The 21,431-nt window shown below is 46.9% G+C and overlaps 1 protein-coding gene across 1 annotated transcript; it reads right to left on the reverse strand.

The window, feature by feature from the left end:
* Positions 1-5,403: 5,403 nt before the first annotated feature.
* LOC119351011 (disease resistance protein RGA2-like) lies at positions 5,404-14,480 on the reverse strand. The gene is made up of 6 exons (XM_037618583.1): positions 14,175-14,480; positions 11,162-12,331; positions 7,866-10,397; positions 7,671-7,741; positions 7,504-7,624; positions 5,404-5,673 (listed from the first exon to the last, which is right to left on the reverse strand). Exons 1-6 carry the CDS (start codon positions 14,478-14,480, stop codon positions 5,404-5,406), a joined length of 4,470 nt encoding a protein of 1,489 aa, XP_037474480.1.
* Positions 14,481-21,431: the final 6,951 nt, after the last annotated feature.

Here is a 21,431-nt window from a genome sequence, read left to right on the forward strand (position 1 = left end):
CCTCCACCGCTCCCCACTGCGGCCACCGCCACCCCCTCCTCCACTGCCCCAACTGCGGCCACCGCCCCCAAGCTTCATGGCCGGCAGCTGGCGCGGCGGTTCTTTGACGCGGCCCAAGGACAGCCGCCGCAGCAGAGCTTCTTCGGCAGCGCGGCAGCTGGAGATGCCCTCGGGTTAGTATCAGATTCTATGCCTAGAGTAGGATATTTTGCACAAATGTAGGAAATATGCACAAATGTGATTAAAAGTAGTAGAGCAAGATGGTCTTGTTTAGTAATGCCGAGAGTAGTATGGAAGTTTGGGTTTGGAGTAATGTCTAGAGTAGAATGCTTTGGTTTTGACTCCTATGTTTGACTGGTTTAGTTTTAGTTAAACCGAATGAGTGCTCGAAGTATTTAGTTTCAGTTGAAACTAGTTCTCTGAACTTCTTGTCTTTAAACTAATGCTTGTCGTCGGTAAGTGGTTTGGCGTGGGGATAAGGCCGTGGATGCTTTGTTTTTGCCGAAGGATCAGCACCTCTGTGCTTGTGCTTTTTTAGATAAATACTAGAGTAGATCAATGAAACTATATACTTGTGCTTGTTTCCTTGTCAGTGGTATGGCATTAGTAAATGGAACTATATATCTGAGACTTGATTGAGCTATTTGTGTTATTTTTTGCCATATATTATATGACACTTAGATTAGGAAGATTTTGCTTTGGAACTGAGAGTAACCATATATATTTTGTTTTTCAGATTCTGATGGGAGCACTTGTAGTAAGTACCAGAGAGTCCCGATTGGTAGGACCGAATCATCCGCCTCCCATCAGGCCACAACCGAGGCATCATCATCATCGAATGGCGATGTCGGAGTGGACTTAGATACACCAGATCCGCTCACCACCGAGTCGAGCAACATTTCCAAGAGGAAGAAATCCAGGCGTGGTGTGGGGAAGGTCCCAGAACCAACTGCTGCCAGCAACCGTCCTGTCATTTGCTCAACAGGAGAGGGGTAAGCAAGCATTTCATTTGCATCATATTTTGGATGCCACAGCTTTGACACTCACATGTGCTTGTCTTTTATATCATGCAGTTAGTGGGAATTTATCCCGACACAACCTAAGGGGGCACGCCCGTCAAACCATGTCATCGGCTCCCTCTTGAGGAATCACTTCCCTGGATTGTCCAAGCTGGGTGATGATGATCCGCCGTTGCCAGGTTTAACCTGGGAGCATTACCTACACAACAAGGATGAGCACGATGTCACCATGGCCACTCGGGTCATCAATGCTTTTTTTGTAAGTATCTTCGCTCCGACCACTGCATTTTTTCATATCCAAATCCTTGCTTGCGTGGATGGTGAGAAGATGCCATATGCTTTCTTGTAGCAAACATTTGCTTGCGTGGATGGTGAGCAGCAGAAGGCGATCAAAGGCATCGTGAAATCTGCCCGAAAGATACTCTCTGACACCAAGCACACGCTGCAGTACAAAGCCGTGATGTAGTGTCGGCCACTTGATGAGAAGGGAGAGAAGATGACAAGGAAGACTTCTTGCCAGACCAACTTGTCGCGAGAAGAACACATGTCAGTGGTAAATGACTACATCGGTTGCTAGTACTTTGATTCATCCCTCTTGTTCCTCAATTATTCGATTTTGTCTGACTAGGTGAAGGAACCCTGGATGAAGGACGATTTTTGGGAGGCCCTGGTTGACATGTGGTGTGACCCAGCATGGCAGCCGCAGCATGTGGAGAAGAGAAACGAACGAGCCAAAATGCCAGGCCCGACTCATGTCCAGGGGAGCCAGAACCTAACCGCTCTCAAGCAACACATGGTATGTGGATTAAGATGTTAACATTTTCGCACGGTGCATCTTGGTTCATTCAACTTGATGGTTAATTTTGCAGGAGGCGAAGGTTGGTGGATTGGTCCACATCCTGGAAGCCTGGAAAGAAGGCCGCAAGGGGAAGGATGGCACCGAGTTCTGTAGCGAGTCGGCAGAGGAGAAGTGGGGGACCTTCAAAGAGGTCTTCCAGGAGGTGCACGGGAAGGAAGCCGAACCTACTTCCAAGCCCCTTGACCCTGAGCTTCTCATCATTGCTGACAAGGGGAAGGGCCATGGCCGCCACCTCCTTTGCAACGGGGCGATCGCCACCTCCGGGCATCGCAAGCTGCACGAGATACGCGCGTCGAGCACCAGCTCAACTCCGTCCATACGGAGTCGCCCAACCACCGCATCACGGGAGATAGCGCGTCTCAAGGTTAGCATCCTAACCTTTTATTTATGTCCATGCCTCGAAATAGCACCGTTCCAACATATATGAGCCTAATGCCATGTTACAGGATTTAATGGCGCAACGGGCTGTTGAAGACGAGCAAAGGCGACAGGCTAAGGACTCCGGAGAAAAGGAACGGGAAGACACGAACAAGAGGTTGAAGCTGCTTGAGGATCAACTACAGGTAGAACATTATCTAAACTAGAGTATAAGATTCATTACATAGGGACGAACCACCCTCACGTGACCCTACTCTTATAGGTTCTTATGCAATCTCGAAGCAGTGCAAGTGATGCCCCTCCTCCTCCGAAATGTTAACCTGATGGCCTTTCCTCCTCAAGATGATCTATATATGAACAAGTGTACTTCTATTGTGACGTGCACGTGTTTTGCATGTAGTGACAATATGTATGATTTTGCGACTTGTGTGTGACGTCTACTAGGATAATACATTCGACTTGTGTGTGACAATATGTGGACTATCCCTAATTATGCATATATATGTGGACTAGATCAAATTATGCCTATATATGATCAAATTATGCCTATATATGTGTGGACTAGATCAAATTATGCCTATATATGATCAAATTGCACTGTAGTTGTTTTTATCTGAAGGGATCAGAAAAGAAATAGCTTGACAGCAGAATGGATGGGAAAGATTTCCGAGAGCAACACTCAGAAAACGATAGACTACCGAGAGCACCTCTCGAAAACATGGTCGTGTGGGACACTACTGTTGTGCCACAACTTTTCCGAGAGCAGCTCTCTGAAAAGAAGGAGAGCATTGCCGAGACTAGCTCTCGGCAAAGCTATGTAAACTGTCAGCTCCCATGTGGGCCACGTTGTCCTACTGGTCAGAAGGATTGCCGAGAGCTGCTCTCGGCAAAGATATCGTCATTTCTTTCAAAAATATTTAGCAAGTTATTTAAAAAATTTACTGATAAATGTGACTAGTGGGACCACATGTCAGTTAGAAAGAACACACACAAAAAAATATATAGGATGTTGCATATGCTTTGCCGAGAGTGACACTCGGCAAAGTACGCAGTAACTGATGAAGCTGTCTGTTGCGGACGGGCATGCCACATGGCTCCTCTTTGCCATGAGCGGCTCTCGGCGTCTGCAGGGTTTGCCGTGCGGTGCCTCTTTGCCGTGAGGCAGTAACGACAAAGATGACAGTTTGCCGTGAAGGTGGGTTTGCAAAGAGTGACACTCGACAAAGCTTGCTTTGCCGAGTGTCCGTGTTTTAGCACTCGGCGAAGAGCATTACACCCGGCGTACGTGAAAATTCCAGTAGTGCAAAGAGGCGCTCAAGTGGTGTTTGGTTGGCAATAACTCTACTAGGAAGACGATTTATGTGGTAAACTGCCGTGAGAAAGGCCTCATCCCAAAACTTCAAAGGCATGAAGGCATGGGCAAGACGAGAGGCCAACCTCTATAATGTGTCTGTGCTTTCTTTCAGCAGAACCATTCTGCTGATGGGCGTGAGGGCAAGAGACATGATAGGTGATGCCAATGTGTTCAAAAAATGAGTGAAGTTTTTGGTATTCACCCCCCCCCCCCAATCGGTTTGCTTAGCAATAATTTTGCGATAAAAAAATCGTTCAACATGCTTTTGAAAGAGATGGAATTTCTCAAACACATTAGACTTATTCTTGAGTAAATAGACCCAGCTAAATTTACTGAAATCATCAATGAAGCTCACATAATATTTTTGTCTGCCTACGGAAATTGGGCCAAGACCCCACACATCTGAAAAAACAAGCTCTAAAGGAGCTTTCGACTCACTAGTAGACCTAGAATAGGGAAGTTGATGGATCTTGGCCATTGGACATGCATCACAAACCAGATGATGATCTTGTTTATTTGAAATTGGAAGACTAAAATGACGAAGAATTTTCTGGACCACTGGTAGCGAAGGATGCCCTAAGCGTTTGTGCCACCATGAAGTGGATGGTTTTGCAACGCCTAGCACTTGACGATGAGGAACACCCCTGATGGCCGGATACAGGGAACAGGCCATGTCTACTCTTGTTTTGAAGAATGGTGCTCCGAGTGGCCCGATCCTTGACAAAGAAAAATTTAGGGTAAATCTCAAGAAAGGCATGATTGTCTTGCATAAGTCGATGAGCAGAAAGTAAACTCTGGCCGGCTTGTGGAGCAAGGAGGATGTTGTTTAGTGCTAAAGAGGAACCATCAGGGGTAGTAAGAACCGAATGACCAATATGTGCAACATCCATACCTTGACCATTCGCCGTATGGATTTGTTCCGTGCCGGTGTAACGATCACGAACAGCGAGCTTCTCCAACTCTCCTGTCACGTGGTCAGTAGCGCCGGTGTCAAGATACCAATTGGTATCAACTCCATAGGCGTGAGCTGCGTTGGCCGAGCGCTGTCCTCCACCACCGCCACGTCCTCCGCCACCGCCGCCTCCTGCAGGGTTGCGGACGTTGTTGTTGAAGTTGCGATCAAAGCGTTTCTTGCAACGCCATGCGCCGTGCCCTTCGAGCTTGCGAATCTGGCACTTCTCGTGCTCGCGGTCACCGCGGTTACCATGGTCACCACCTCCTTGCCGCGGCCCACCTCCATAGCCGCCACCGGCATTGTCAGGGTAGTGAGCGCCCACGTTGTTGTTGATGTAGCCGCGGGAGCCACCTCCACTATTGCTGCCGCCCCTTGGGTTGCCGCGGCCTCCACCCCGGGCCGCCAGATTTGCGGAGTGGAAGGCAGTGTTTTGGGCGGCGATGCGAGCTTCAGCCGACAACAGCAGGGAGAAGAGTTCGCTGAGACCGATCGGCTACTCGGTGGCGGTGCGGGTGGAGATGGCCGAGACGAAGCCGTTGTATTCGGGTTCGTGGAGGAGACCTTGCACTATGTGATCGACGACGTCGTCTTCATCCAGGGGCTTGTCGGCGGCTGCCAGCTCGTTGGAGATGCTCACCATCTTGGTGAAGTAGGCAGCAGCGGACATGTCTCCTTTGCAGGTGTGCTCGACGGCAGACCGGAGTTGGATGACCCTCGCCCTTGACTGCGAGGAGAAACTCTACAGCAGGGCGTTCCAGATGGAGGCAGCGGTGGTGTGGGAGCTGACCTGCAGTAAAACCTCACGGGAGAGCGATGAGATCAAAAACGTGAGGATTTGCTAGTCTTGAGTAACCCACACAGCATGCTCAGGGTTCAGCGAGGACGTGATCTCCTTCTTGCCAGCGACGTCCTTCTCGGAGTAGATCACGGCGGTGGGCTCCTTGATCGAGCCGTCCAGATAGCCCATCAGCCCCGCCCCCTTGATGTGTGGCAAGACCTGTGCCTTCCACACCAGGAAATTCTCTCGGGTCAGTTTTTCGGTGATGGTGTGACCGAGAGAGGCGATAGAGGGCGTGGCCATGGCGACGGATGAGGAGGAGCTCGACATCTAGATGCGATGAAAAAGGTAGGCTCTGTATACCATGTGAGAAGAATAGGTTAAGTGTATGCCTAGCAGGGACGCATTGCGTGTTAATATAAGGGCCGAAGCCAGGTTGTTACAAAGAGATTTACATGGCGTGGATTGGTTTCCAAGACTCAATCACAACAGCCTAACAACCTAATCTATCCTACGGTTTATACAACATCGAAAGTTACAATGTTTAACAACACTGTTACCCACCAGCAATTCGAGCACTACGGTTGCTGATAAAGGAAGTGCAAAAAAACTGTGTAACAGGAAATTAGAGTCTCAGTTGGTAGATTTTATTTTTTGAATGGTTCAGTTGTTAGAATTCAAACAGTGCTTCAGACTCAGGCTCAACAAAAAAACCATACGTGCGAACTCTCAAGGGCATATATAAATTCTCGGCAATTTTTTTTGAAATAACACATCACTGCATTCATGGTGCTGCACAAACTTCACCTGCCATATACAAATAGTAAAAGAGTTTCAGGAACGTACATATATACAGAAGACCGAATGAACAGTATACTTATATGACTCGGGATTGAGTTTGACGAGGGAGGGAAGCAATCCAAGAAGATGAAACCCATGAGTTGACCTCTCCTCGATTCAACCTTGCGCAGCAACACATACCAGGAAAACCAATACAAAAAGCATTTAGAAGTAGCATCATTACGCAAAATGATCAACACAAGAGAGAGTTTAGCCGATTTTCAGTACAGGATTTTGATGCGGTTCTGAACCCAAACCCATTTACAGGTATGCACTTGAAGTGTTGGCAAAAAAAAAAAAATCATCTTGAGGCTCGCTACTACAGTATTAATGTGTAGTGGGTTTCGGCTGGCATTCATGCACGACCGCTTACTCCTGAACATGACAAAGCAGCGTTCAAGGAGGCCAACTGGTGCTTGCATATTTGCATAAGCGTGATCAAGACAAGTTGCATGATAGCTGACAAACCATAACCCATAGCATACAGAAAAAAGAGCATGTCATGGGATTCCTAAATGGGAAAAAACAGACGTCCGTTGGCCTTCCAAGTGTTGTGTTTCCTTTACTTGGCGCCAGGCGTGATACTGATAGTGCTGTCCTAATCACCTGAAGCACCATAGTGTAATGTTTCAGTACAAAAAGTTACTACAGGAACCAAATGAAAAGAAACAACTGCAATTTACACAACAACTGACCAGGAACGGTGACGCTGACATGTGACATAGCATCCAAGGCTATTCAGGAGACGCAGACCCAAGGCTCTTTCACCATCAACGTATGATCTTCATAAATAATTCTAGGCTTGTAGCGCAAGCTCCATGGAATTGGCTTCCTCGAGCTCTGCTTGCTTTTTTCCATTTTCAAACTGATATTCCGCAAAGTTGTTCATCAAACTGTAAGCCTGCAGCACTGCACGCATGATGGAAAAATTTATATATATGCCATTTTGATGTTATGGCATAATGGAAATTGCCTGCTTAGAAGATCTCTATATTAACTAGGCTGCTTCAAACTAAAACGTACACATGGAAGCTAGAAAACCAATGTAAAGTTGAATCCAATCATTCTAATTCCGTTGTGCAGCGGACCATGAAAGGCAAGACTCTTTAATTAGTTCTTCGATGCAAGTTTAATTGCGAAAAGTTCAGTAGAATAGCTTACAGCTAAGACTACATCTGATAAAGAACAAGTAAACATTCATATATGTTTGCGTCCATCAATAAGTGCAGAGAGAAATTAGAAATGCCAACACATTATGTGTAATCTGTTAGGGCACATTACAGTGCAAGCGCTTGAAATAGAATGCTTCAGCCTACTTACCTCTACAGTCGGGACGAACAGGACAGCCTCGACCATTTGTGGGCACACCTCGTCGACGAGTATGGCGTGCAGCGACGATGGCCTCGGAGAAGGAGTACAGGAAATGAAGCCCCACGTCCTCCTTCGACAAAAAGGGCAGAGGAAGCCCTGAGTCGAGATAGGATTACTCGACCGCATCTGTAATCTCCATAAGTTCCACTCTGTTCCTCTCCTGCGGTTGGCCAAATTTCTCCCAACTCTGCATAAGAGGCCAACAATTTTGTATCACACTAACTCTTTTCACAGTCGATGTAAAAAAAAAACTCTTTTCACAGTCGTTTCGTGAACATAGATTATTCAATTGGCTTTTGGGAGTTCCGTACCTTGCTTATTTCATTAAAAAGCCTGACTGAAGAGATGTCACGAATTTTCTGGCCACCCTCCCCTTCAAGGCCTGGACAGCGCCAAATGTAGATTTCTGCCGTGATGCTCTGAATGCTTTCAGGCAATGATGTCAGCTTGGGACAATCATAGGTGCACAATCTTTTTAGGGAAATGAGCTGGTCCAGCCACTCCGGTAATATTTCTAGGTCTCTGCACCTTTGCAATAACAGTTCTACTAGAGTGGTGAGGTACTTCATGCTTTCAGGCAGACATGCCAGCTTGGGGCAATCTTTGATTTCGATGAATTGAAGAGAATAGAGCTGGCTCAACTCTATCGGCAGTGTCTCTAGGTCCTCTAACAATTGCAAGGTTAGTACTACGAGATATCTGAAGCACCCAATGACACCTGGCAAAGTCCTCATTCCGTTGATCGACTGAACAACAAATCTGTAAAGGGTGTGGAAGTGTTGAAGTCCATCCCACTTAATATGAGGAAAGCTGGAGTTATATATATACATCTCACCAGGAAACGCATAAGATGAAAGTTTTCCAAAGCCTTGTTCCGGCAAAACCAGATCGCTGTTGTCCAAGCTCCAACCCATACTTCTTGGGGGATATGGTAGGAACTTCAACTTCCGGCAGTTCTTTACCCCCAAATAATGCAAATTAGGGATAAGAAACTCTTCATTTTCTTCACCTGATTTTGTCGTCCACCATTCAACCAAATTCTCCATCAACACCACTTTCAGCACTCTCAATTTCATACAAGGTCCTCCCTCTCCATAGAATTCCCTGCCAATTTTCCTTATATTGGGAATGTTCTCCATACACAGGCTTCTTAAATTAGGCAACCCCCCAAATGGAGGAAGATTATCACATGTTTCCAAATTAGAAAGTGTCATTGAGGCGAGAGAAGGGAGGTATGAGGAGATGCCATACATCCAATTAGGGAAATCTTTGCTCATATATCCATTTATTATGAAGTCTTCCAGAGTACGAGGAGGCACAAGCTTCTCTAGCACAGATTCACCTCCTTCACTATTCCAAGAAAGAAGTAGAGCTCGAATATCCGATTTATCACGCAATTTCACACTTTCTGCATCTTTCAAATGTCTGACATTTTGAAGTTCTCTAAGTACCAGAGAGGAACAAGTGGATCCAGCAATCTCCACTATACTGCTGCATCCTCCATTGCCTACCTCATGTACAAAATGTTCTACTTGGCCCGTCAAATTTAAACACCTCATAAGGGCTCTATCTTTTTCTTGACAGACTCCCATTGTGACTCGAACTTGGGTGAGAGTAGTAAATAGGTTACCGATGCTATTTGGCCACTCACTGAGACCTATAAGACCATCTATGCCAAGTATTTGAAGCTTAAGGTCACCAAATGAGGTAGGGAGCTTTCTCAACACCATACAATATGACAATTCAAGACGCCTCAACTTCAACAACTTGCATAATGACTCGGGCAAATGCTTGATCTTAGAGCAACTTGTTAGGTTCAAATACTGGAGCTCTACGAGGCCACCAATATTTTCAGGAATTGTTCTGAGGTTTAGGCAATCTGAAAGATGTAAGTACTTCAATTGATCAAGTTGGCAAAATGATGCTGGCAGAATTGTAAAACTGTAGCAATCAGAAATGTTCAAAAATTCAAGTTTCCGAAGACGTCCAAAATCTGCTGGCAGGTGTTCTAGCTCATGGCAACTTGATAGATTCATATGTCCTAAAGACGGAAAGCTAACATCGTCGGGTAAGTTGGTGAGCTTTGAACAACTTGACAAGTTTAAGAATGAGAGTTTAGGAAGGCTGCCGAATTTATCAGGGAGCTTTTGAAGAGCACAACACCCTGACATGTCTAGGTGATCTAAGCATGTAAGCTGATAGATTGATTCAGGCAGCTCTTGGAGTATAGAACAGCCCGACAAATTGAGGAAAGAGAGTTCAGAAAGCTTCCCTAGTGATGTAGGTAGCTTTCTAAGGCTGCTACTACCAGATAGGTCCAAATAGCAAAGTTTACGAAGGCAACAAATATTGTCAGGCAAGGTTTCAAGCAAGCAATTGGACAAAATAAGGGTTTCCAAATTTTGAAGGGTATGAAAAGTCTTTGTAAGGGATGTAATTGGCAAGCCCGTGGCATCAAGATACCTAAGTAGCTTCAATTGACCAATAGACGATGCCAGCATTGTGTTTCTACGAGTTGATTGCCCATTAGAAGAACTTGCACTTAGGTCCAAGACACGGAGGTACTTGGACCGAGAAAATGCTTTTTCTGGGAGTTGTACTTCTCCTAAATCCCTACAATGGAGGGATCTGACCTTGCTTGGTAGATGTTCGAAAACTTCAGATTCACTTCTGTAGTTGATTAGCCGTGCATGACGGCAATAAGGAGTTTTGTCCCAGCTGGTCGCTTTGGTAGCATCCAGATCAATGACTTCATCGTCAACAATTATTGACGCAAGATCATGAACCAAATCATGCATGATGAGCTCCCGAGGAGCTGTGGCATGCGTAGGACTTGGCCTATCCTGCAATTTAATGTTAACTACAATCAAAATAGTGCTACAAAATAAGTCTAAAATCCCTCGAGGACAAGAAACGTTAAACTGGAGTGAAGTAAAAACTGTAAGATCTGATAAAATTGCAACATTTTGGATATTGGGATTTCAGTTCAGTAATTCTGCCGTTACTACCAGATTACTTATGAAGGGATACTCTCAAAATCCAAGGAACCTAAGTAATCTGGTGCATAAGAGGATTATATGGATAAATATTGTGCAAGAAACCTTGGATTTTGATGAATTTCCTTATGCAACTGATTCCCTTTATAGTAGCTTATAATAACTAATAGAGTAAATTAAAAGTGGTAAAAGAAGTGTAATGCATACACATATGTTGTATAAGGTAGCCATAATACTATATTCTTTTCAAACAAGTTTAAGTTTTGTACTTTTTTGAATGATTTGATGATTGCTAACCACGCCTACCGGACGGTCAATTTTGTACATATCTAATATGAAGACTGTTGAATTAATTTGAATGTAAAGTTTCCACTAACTATTCCAACAAGTTTGAACTAACTTCCAAAGTATAAATGATTTTCCATGTAGATATATAATAGAGTAAATTCCTTTTTTACCCCCACGTTTCACGTTTGTGACAGAAAATACATTTAGGACATACTCTAGCAAAATAAGAGTATATCTTTGAAAGCAATAAAAGCATGTTGGAGTAAAAATAGACAAGCATCAAGGCCGAATAGGGACATGAGAAATGTTCTTTGGATACTAACCGAAGGTGAGCCCTTAATCTGAAGAAATGACATGCCTAGAAGGTAGTTGATGCACTTTTGACCATCAAACCCTGGACAAAGATATCCAAGAGCAATCCATTGTTGGATTAGATGGTTGCTATTCATGACGGAGCCCTTCGGGTAGGCCGCTAAATAAGTGAAACACAATTTGAATTCTAGCTTCATATAGTAATAGCTTAGCATGAGGCTCTCTAATGTTTCCTTCTGTATATCTTTTAATGCCAGATCAACTTTGGTGTCTCTTAAATCTTCCCATGCCTTCACATCTCTAAGATCTGACATTACTTGCCCAAGAGCATTTGCCACAAGTGGTAGACCCCCACACTTCTCTGCAATTTGCCTTCCAACATCTTCCAAGCGACTCTGGTCATGGTCAGGCCCAAAGGCCTTCACTTTCATGAGTTCCCAGCAGTCATCGGATGATAAAACACCCAAGTTGATTTGGTCAGACTCGAGCACAGGACAAATTTTCCTTTCATTTGCAAGGAAGCCAGTGCGCAGCCTCTCCACCACAAGTTGGTTTCGGGTAGTTATCAAAATCCGGCTTCCCTTCATGCCATGTAACAACATCTGCTTCAGCTTTTCCAGGTCTTCTCCATTTTCTTCCCAGAGATCATCCAGAACAATCAAGTATTTTTTATTAGCAAGTTCCTTTTTCAGGTTCTCATCAAGAAATGGCAGAGTACAATTGTGAAGGTTGATGTTGCTATTCAGGCTCTTCAGGATGGCCCTCCCAATTTTGTCCAAATCAAATGGCTTGGACACATGAACAAAGAGCTTGAAGTCAAAGCCGGCGACCCTCTTGTCTGCCAAAACTGATTCAACTAATGTTGTCTTGCCTATGCCACCAAGCCCAACAACTGGAATGATGGAGATATCCTCGTTAGCTTTACTTGTTGTTAGCTGCCTGATGATCTTGTCCCTCTCCATAACCCTCCCCACCATTCTTGTTTTCGTGTCTTCACCACTTTGAACACCGCTGCCTGCAAAGGGTTCATTCATGGTGCTCTTTTTTGCTGGTGTTTGATGAGTTTTGGCAAATTGGCCCTCTTTGTATATTTTGTCTATTTTCTTCCTCAAGCTCTTGATCTTGTGGGGCATGATCACTCGATGGAGTAGTTGATTGTTCCTGGAAAACCATACCTTAACCTGCAGAAAATATGAACCCAAAGTCAGTTGCTGCCATGGTTTTTGCTATCAGTTAGATGTCGATGAAATTCTTTGAATTTCATTAATTTCAACGGACACCGAAATATTTAGCTTTCAAAATATTTCAGCCATCATACTTGTCGGAGAAACGAATAAAAATGGATGTATCTAGAACGAAAATACGTGTAAATACATCTATTTGTTCGATAAGTATTTTCGGACGGACGGAGGGTGTAGAAACAGGGTGATGCAATTGTTGTTGTCTAGCCTACTCACTGAACCACAGCGATCACCGGAGACAAGGAAGAAACAAGAGAGAGAGAGGACACGAGGTTTCCCGGCGCACAAACGCCTCCGGCCACACGAACAGCCCCTTTTACTCGAACTCTGCCACACACACCACCCCACGGTGAGCGCACATACACTCCCAGAGGCTACATCATCTCTCTCAAGCTCTAGCCGAGAGTGAGAGAGGACTGCGGTTCCAACAATTGGTATTAGAGCCGGAGTTTGTCTTGGGCGTGCTTGCCATGCCGGAGGCGTGGCAGCGATGGCGGCGCTCGCCGGCAGCTGCGCGACGGAGCTCCGGGCCGTGTGTCGGCCCATGGAGGTGGGTGGCGCTGTGGCTGTCATGGCGTGTGGCGGAGGCGGCGGGCGGTGACGTCGTACGTGCGGCGACCGCGGAGGCCGCCGAGGCGCTGCGTGGTGGCGCGGCGGCGCAGCACGGCGTGGCGGCATGGAGGCATTTCATGGCGGCATGGAGGTCGCGGCGGTGCAGGACAATAAGCCGCGGCGGCGAGCCGGGTGCGATCGGTGCATGTTATGGGTGCGCACTGGACATGTCGGGCGCGTTGGGACCGCGGGCACGCGTACGAGCGTGCGGTTGACGCTGGGAGGAGGTTTATGTCGCCGTTGTGCTCGAGTTCATGCTCGAGTTCGGCTACATCCTTCCGGCGTTTGTCGCTAGCGGAAGCCATGGCGGTCGCGGAGGAGGCGCGTGGTGAGCGTTTGGTGCAGTCGGGCTCGTCGGGCGCGTCGGGTGTGCGCGGGACGTGCGGGACGCACTGATGCGGTCGGGCTCGTCGGGCGTGTTGGGTGCGCGTGGGACGTGCGGGGCGCAGAGAAACGCCAGGCGTGTGTCGCCGGTGGAGAAGGAGCTCGGCGTATGTCGCTGGGGTCGTGACGGAGCACGGTGCGACCGGCGTCGGTGCACGAGGTCAGGTCCGCGGGCTAGGTCACGGCCATGATGAAGACAATGACGGAAGCTACAACAACTCCAGCGATGGCGAGGTCGTGGTTTAGGAGGAGTGTGTTGGGAGTAAACCACGCCTCCGGGCGATGACTGGCGTGCGCGCGGGGGTATGCGCTCCAGGTCTGGCTCGTAAGGCAGCGGCCGTTGGCGAGAGTGGAGGGTTGGTGCGTTGGTTTGTTAGCTAGCCCGCATGGCCGGGTCTCCTGTGTACGCGCATGCACCGTAGTTAGCAGGTTATTTGGTTAGTGCATGCATGCATCATGGATATGGACGCCGTGCCTGTAGCTGGCTTAGTGAGTTTGATAGCTAGACTAGTGCGTGCGTGCGTGGAGTTAGTGGCCGGTGTGGTGGCCAGATGCTGTGTGTGCAGCCGGGTATAAAAGGCCCCCTGATGTATTGATCGAGGTGAGCTGGTGTTGTAGCCATGTAGCCACCGTAAAGAAGAAAAGGATTGGGGCGTTCGTGCGCCCGTGGCGGCGTTCGTGCGTCGGCCCGAAATTTCTTATGTCTTCTGTCTTCTTCTACCTCTAGCCGAGAGTGAGAGAGGACTGCGGTTCCAACAGATGCAACAATCCTTGTGCGAATAAATACCTTTGATTGGCTCTTATTGATGAGCTCGTAAGTGCCTAGAGCATCGAGTACGTCGTCGACATCGTAGGCGATGCCCTGGAATTTCATAAGCCACCTCCGGGATGCTTCTCCGAGTTGGCCTCCTCGACGCGAGTTGTCGTCAGCGTCGTGCAACACAGCCTCCAGATCTTTCGTCGTAGCCGCCATGCGCGTCAGGTCCTTCCTGCAGCGCCATTGCAGAGTGATCTCCTCCGCGGCGAATTTAGCAAGCTTGGCGGCGACTACTTTCCCCACGCCACCGGCAATGGCACCCCCAATCCCTGCCATGCCTCCACCTCCACCTCCACCTCCACGGCAAAGCTATCGCTCTCCTCCCACAAGAAAGCTGATGTGTTTGTGAAAGCACAGCGAGGTGGGGAGCAGTCCTTCTGTCTTTTACAGTATGTATACAAAGGACCAAGTTGATTGTGCAGACCAAAAAGCGCGGTTAAGCGAGGGTTTGAAGACTTGAATTAATTAAGTTTTCCCAAGTAACTTTGTCAGTGTGAAAAAAGAAAGATGCCTCGACAAGGTCTGAAAAGAGGCATCCAAAACTCACGCGGCCTCGCATGCGAATGGGGTTCACATTATATGATTAAAAGATGGTTAACTGTGATGCTTAACACATGATACTTGGCAATCCATGCATGGATAATCGGCTCAAACGTCAATAGGTACATGTTAAAAATCGCAGGAAACAGACAGCAGACCATATGAATGACACCGTGTGGCCATTTTGAATGCCGGGTCTCCGTAGCTGTCCCACGAAACTAAAGGAATTACGTACATAGGATCACCGTCTAATTAATTTAGATTACAGGTTTCTAAAATGCAGCAATGGTGAAGACTGAAGAGGGAAGTGTAGCACCCAGCTGAGGCATGTCTGTGGGTTGATTCGACTAAACTAGTAATCATGCACATGCAACGCACCTCCAATTTGCTAATAAAATTTTTTTACATCGATCACCGTCTTCATCTCTTGTGACGCTACCCTGCTGATGCACGGATGTTGCCTAGTTTGGCTGTTCGAGAATGTGAGCCATGATGTTTGCCGATACGCCCATGGTCACTTTGCTCAGTTGCAGACATATAATGACACCCTAATTTCTCCACTTAAAGGATGTGCCCCGCATTTCTGTCTTAGCTTCGCATCACGGCAAGTTCTTAACACATGATATAAGGATCGCTGTTCAGGGCTATGCTACTTCCCAGCTGCTAAGTCGAGCTCCAGGTGCTAACTCCGCATACAACATCTGTTGGGTTGCTCGGTCACGTGCTGCTTTTGATGTACGGGGGATTTCGCAGCCATGCATGTAGTCTGTCATATACACCGCGTCCTCATCGTTGCAGGAACACACTAGATTCACCGCCGCCAACGCCACAGGACCTTTGGCCGGCAAAGCCCCAGGCGGCGGCGAGGGAGGCGGTTGAGGCGAAGGGGGCGATGGAGGCGGTGCTAGGGTTCCTCCTGGCGGCGCCCGCGGGAGCGCCTCGGGGAGGGAGCGATAGGGTCGGGGATGGAGGGTTCCTGGTTATGGCACAATGGATCATCTAGCTGTGTGAAAGGAGGAGAGGAACGGTGAGATGCGCCTCCACCTAGAATAACAAATTAAGCATGATATGTAAGCGTACGCGTGATCTACATGCGCTGCCTGCATGTGCTCGGCAACCGGGGCTAGGTTATGTGAATGTTCATCAGCTAGCAAATACACCTTCCAGGCAGGACTCTTCACGAGATTAAAGAAGCGCGCTAGCATGCTTGCATGTTTTGTGGTCAGCTTTTGTGATTTTTAATCATCAAGCGCATCTTTCGTGGAGGTCGCACTGTGTTTCTTGGCGTTTGTCGAACAACAACTTTGTTGATGATTAAAATCCTCAAAAGATGGTTGCATCACATGCAGATGCAGGCATGCGCTAGCGTGTTTGTTGGCGTTTCAAGACTTGTAGTATCGTGACCTTTGTCTTTGGTCAATACTAATAACCTACTAAAGGTACATTGGTTTGCTGATTAAAGTTCACAAAAGCTAACCCCAGAGTTTCATACATTGTGTTAGCTAGCTAATTAATAGAGAGAAATGTCCTCTTTTATCTTCGTGCTTGGTCAACGCTACTTACTATACATATAGAGAGGACTAGACACGGTAGCTAATAAGCAAATGAAGGAAACAGAAGATCGTCATGAACATATGCATACAGAGAGAAGTGATATCGACCACCTCTCCTTCTCTGAGAGATTGATCGAACAACAAGTTCTACATATATACAATATAATTATCTCTTAAAATATAATCTCCTAATTATATATGAACTCAGGGTCCACGTGGTATTCTCCGTCTTTATCAATCACGTGGTCAAGATAGAATGCCGCCAATTCTTCTTGAATTGCTCGCATATGATCTGGTGGTAGAAGTTTATCCCGCATCCGAAATATCTAATTTGAAGAAGGGGGTCAATACATATATATGAATAAATAAAACTCAACATAAATGATGGTAATAAAATAAAATTGTGAATATTATTATTTACGCACTTCATATTGTTTGTCAGAGTAGCCCCGCTCACAGGTCGTGTGGTGGATGGACTCGCAAATGTAGTATCCACAGTAATCATTCCCTTGTTCCTGCCACAACCACTTTACAAGAAATAGAGGTCAATCAAACTAATAAGCAAGCATGCATGCTAAATGGTATTGACGAAACTAGCGCTTGAATCACTAGGAGATGCGTGGAACACGCTACTATAGTACTTACTTTCGGGTGTTTAAATTGCAGCTTCTTCGGCAGTCCCAGAGTTTTTGAGGTGAATTTTTTTCAAACCCTGCCAGACAAAGAAAACAATTACTTGTTATCAGGAAATGAACAAAGTTGCCGATATGGTGCGATAATGATCGATTTAACTTACTTCTCTAGAATTTCAGTCATGTCCGCATACTCCTTGGGATCTTTTTGTCTCGAGTCTAAGACGGTTACTAGTCCCTGCTCAAGCTTAATCTCTAGGAGAATATAGTGAAAGCTGCGCACGCATGCATAACTCATCAATTACATTACTATAACCTCGACTAATAAGGGAAACCGAATATGCACAAGACAATAACACTCACTTGAAGTTGTAAGGAAAGAGTATTATAGCTTTGTTTTAATTTAATACAAACGATTGTAGCAGCTTGGCCTCGGTATCTCTGGCCTGAAATTCAACCATATATGCATCTATGAGATTTGTGTTAATGAACCCAATATCACCGATTTGTCTTCTCTTCAATTCGGCGATCTTCAATCTGCATAATATAGTGAAGATAATTAAAAATAAATTGCAATGAAAGAGCTGACCTATATATAGAGACTTAATGACAGAAGTAGTACTACTTACAGACAGTAGCAAGTAACCATTAATTTATCGAGGGCCTTTTGATTGAATAACTGGAAGAACTCCTCAAATGGAACATTTAACAACTCAATTCCAACGAGGTCATGCTCCTCTTTAACTCTCAGCGTCAAAATATTCCTCCCCTCAGACTCTCTGCAGGTTTTCATGTACCAATCATGGAATCTTCGCATCATCGTTGTTAGAGATCTTTCATCTTTGACGAGAGGCTTCCCGTACTCATATTTGTGTTCGTTCACCTCCAAAAAATCATAATGTACATCGTCGGGTAGGTAATCTCCAAGATCGTTATAACCGGGCACCATCCCCGGATCATTAGCGACGACACTAGACACCTCGAGCGAGGGGAACGATTGGTTCGCTTGTTCGCCGAGCTGGGCAATTTTTTTCCCAGCTCATCGTTCTGCTAACCTTTGATCACTGAAAGTACTTCCCGACCGCTCCACTTCGATAAATGAATTTTCAATAATGCGCTCATAGTTGCCTTTCGGTGGAGACTTTGGTGGTTTCTTCAGGGCAGCCAGAGTATGCTTCGCTTTCACCGGATCTATCTTCTCCTCCGGAGGTGGATGTTTCTTTGCTTTCACCCCTTCAAAGAAGTTGTTCACTTCGGCTCGCACGATCTTCGCGTTTTCCTCCAGGCTCCTCTCGTATGGTAAATTCTCTGGAGTCTTCAGAGAAGGACCGAATCTGTATTGCCTCCCGCCTCTGGCTGTACTGCTAGACGCCGGAGCAGACGGAGTGGCTGCGGCTGAATTTCCTTTCTTACGAGGCGGAGGAGAAGGACTACGACGCGCCGGAGCAGCCGGAGCGGCGGCGGGTCTCTTCCGCCCTTGTTGACGAGGCGGAGAAGGAGGAGGCTGGCTGCTCGGGCGCGCAGGCGCAGGCGGAGAAGGAGGCGGAGTGCCGCCATGCGCCGGAGAAGGAGGCTGAGTGCCCTGATCACTCGCCGGTGAAGGAGGCGGAGTGACCTGACTCGCCTAAGGAGGAGGAGGAGGTGGAGGCGTCCAGTTCGGAAGGTTCATGAGCTCCTTCCGCCATAGGCATGAAGTCTTCAGAGAAGAACCCAACCGAATCTCCCCTTCACCCGTAGGGTGGTTAAGCTCGAGGTCCTCAAATCCATCCGTTATTTCATCCACCATGACCATAGCATATCCTTCTGGAATCGACCGGCAGTGGTAGGTTGCGCCAGGTTTAGTAGGTAAAACAGAGCCAACAGCCGCCTTGACTTTCAATTTCATCCATTGCATCATAAGGTGGCAATGTTGAGACTCCGTGATAGCATCCACGGGGTAGCTAGCAGGAGCCGTGAAGACAGGCTCCAGCTGAAGCTTCTCGGTGGGAGCCACACTGCTTCTCCGCTGAGATGGCGAGAGGTAGCTTCAGGGGAAGCTTCGCAGGTCGTTTCTGCGATTTGCTTCTTGTTCCTCTATCGCTTGTACCCTTGCGTGCAGCGCCCACAGTTGGCTATGCTCCACTTTCTTTCTCCTCTCCTGGCATTTGTAACCCCCTGCGTCCGGAAACCCATCCTTCCACGGAATGGAGCCTGGCGTGCCTCGTGTCCGTCCAGGGTGCTCAGGATTCCCGAGGGCCATTGTGAGCTTGTCCTTCTCTCTGTATGGAATGAACTTCCCTTGTTGCGCTGCCTCGATATACTCTTGAAGCCTCGTGACGGGTATTCGCAGTTGCTCGTCCGTCCAAATGCACTTCCCTGATACAGGGTCCAAGGTCCCGCCAACCCCGAAGAACCAAGTCTGGCAACGGTTTGGCCAGTTCAATGTCTCTGGTTCGACCCCTTTATCAATCAGGTCATTCTCAGCCTTGGCCCACAACGGTCGGGCTTTGAGGTAGCCACCTGACCCCGTGCAATGGTGATGCTTCTTCTTCGCAGCAATTTTCTTGTTTCTCGTTGACATCTTCTTACTCTTGTCCGATATCTTGCGGGCCACAAATGTGGGCCAGTGATCTCTGATCTTCTCAAAGCGGCCGGTGAATTCTCGTGTCAGATCTTCGTCGACAAATGTTGTTTTCAGCTCATTCTTCCACCTCCTGAATAGTACTGCCATCTTCTTAAGAGCATGATACTTGATCAATTGCTCTTTAACTGGCTTCTCCAGATCCTCCTCTGGCGGTAGGGTGAAATTTGCCTTAAGCGTTGTCCAAAGATCATCTTTCTGCATATCGGAGACATAAGACACCTCAGGGTCTTCCTTCTTAGGCTTTAACCAATGATGGATACTGATTGGGATCTTGTCCCTAAAAAGAACCCCGCACTGATAAGCAAATGCTTCCTTTGTCCGGATGGGTTCAATCGGCTTGCCATCGCGCGCGATTGCTGTGATCTCAAACCTTTCATCCGAGCGCAACTTTTTCTTTGGGCCTCGTCTCTTTACCAAAGTTGTGCTCAATCCGGAGGGCTAGAAAAAAGAATAAAGATGAGAGTTAATTAATATGTGTACATACGAAAACAATGTATGCATCAATTAGCTAGTCAGCACAGGCTTAACTAATATATATATATATATACCTGGCCGGATTCGGTTCGGTCACCGGAGCGTCATCACGGTCTCCTTCTTGTACCGGCATTGGGTCACCGGAGCCGTCATCACGGTCTCCTTCTTGTACCGACATTGGGTCACCGGAGCCATCATAATCATAGCCTTCTTCTTCACCCTGTCCTTCCAAACCATCACTGTCGTTGAGAAACGACAAGACGACATCACTTCCTTTTGCGATTATGTCCCCCAACATCGCTTCTGTTGCTTCGTCTCGGGGGTGCTCCATAGTTTCTGCAAATATTTACAACATGGAAATTATTATTCAAACATGACAGATGGATATATTAGTGGCAAACATAGAACTAGCTAGCTAATCACAATAAGGAATCATATTAGTGGCCTCGATGCTGTTTCTCTAGGGTTTGGGGTGGCCTCGGCAACACTTCAATGGTTTGGGGTGGCCTCGACAACGCTTCAAGGGTTTGGGGTGGCCTCGACGATAATGCTCTTTTAACTTGGTAAATTTGGGAGGCCTCGAGAGAGTTTGTCGGGTAGGGGCGCGGCGGGAGGGGGTAGGAGACCGACATCGTTTTTTTCTAGGGTTTGGTTGTCCTCGAGAATTTTGGTCACGCGAGAGGGCCGGGGGGGTGCTCTCGTGGTATAAGTTATCACGGTCGAGAGGGTGACCCTCGACCTTCTGCCCTAGTTCCCGACCCTCGAGCCTCTGCCCAAGTTCCCGACCCTCGACCCTCTGCCCTAGTTCGCGATAAAAAAGAAGAAGAAAAAAAGAGGAGAAGAAGAAGGAATAGAGGAGTAGAAGAAAATTCTTCTACTCCTCTATTCCTTCTTCCTCTCCTCTTTTTTTTTCTTCTTCTTCGTCTTCTTATTTTTTCCGACGTCCCCCCTCATGTAAATGCGGTGGAAACACTTTATGCAAATGCGGTGGTGGCCGAGCCGGGCGGTTTTCTTTTCCTTCTTCATTTTTTCCTTTGTTTTTTCTTATATGTTTGTTTTCGTTTTCACTCTACATTTTCGTACATATGAAAAAAAAGTTTCTATACAAAAGTGCAGAATTTTTATGAAGAAATTACAACATCTAAATTAACTACACATATAAATAAATATAGCTACACATCTGAAATATAACTACACATCTAAATTACAACATCTAAATATAACTACACATATAAATATAACTACACAACTAAAATAATCTAAAAAATATGTAAAAACATCTAAAAATAGCATCTAAGGGGCACGGCGGAGGGGCCGGCGCCGGCGTCGGCGGGGCAGGGCAGGGCCGCAGGGGCGTGGGACAGGGGAGGGGCGCCGGAGCAGGCTGGTGCTCACAGGGGGCGGG

Source organism: Triticum dicoccoides, chromosome 1B (assembly GCF_002162155.2).
Source record: "Triticum dicoccoides isolate Atlit2015 ecotype Zavitan chromosome 1B, WEW_v2.0, whole genome shotgun sequence".
In the NCBI taxonomy this organism is placed as follows: Eukaryota; Viridiplantae; Streptophyta; class Magnoliopsida; order Poales; family Poaceae; genus Triticum; species Triticum dicoccoides.

Excerpts from the sequence above, each read along its gene's own strand:
- LOC119351011 (XM_037618583.1), bottom strand. The coding sequence starts at position 14,480 with ATGGCAGGGATTGGGGGTGCCATTGCCGGTGGCGTGGGGAAAGTAGTC. Across the intron at positions 7,742-7,865 it reads TTTTTAATGAAATAAGCAAG|AGTTGGGAGAAATTTGGCCA; the intron begins GTACGGAACTCC and ends CCTCTTATGCAG. Across the intron at positions 5,674-7,503 it reads TGTTCGTCCCGACTGTAGAG|ATGTCGAGCTCCTCCTCATC; the intron begins GTAAGTAGGCTG and ends CATCGCATCTAG.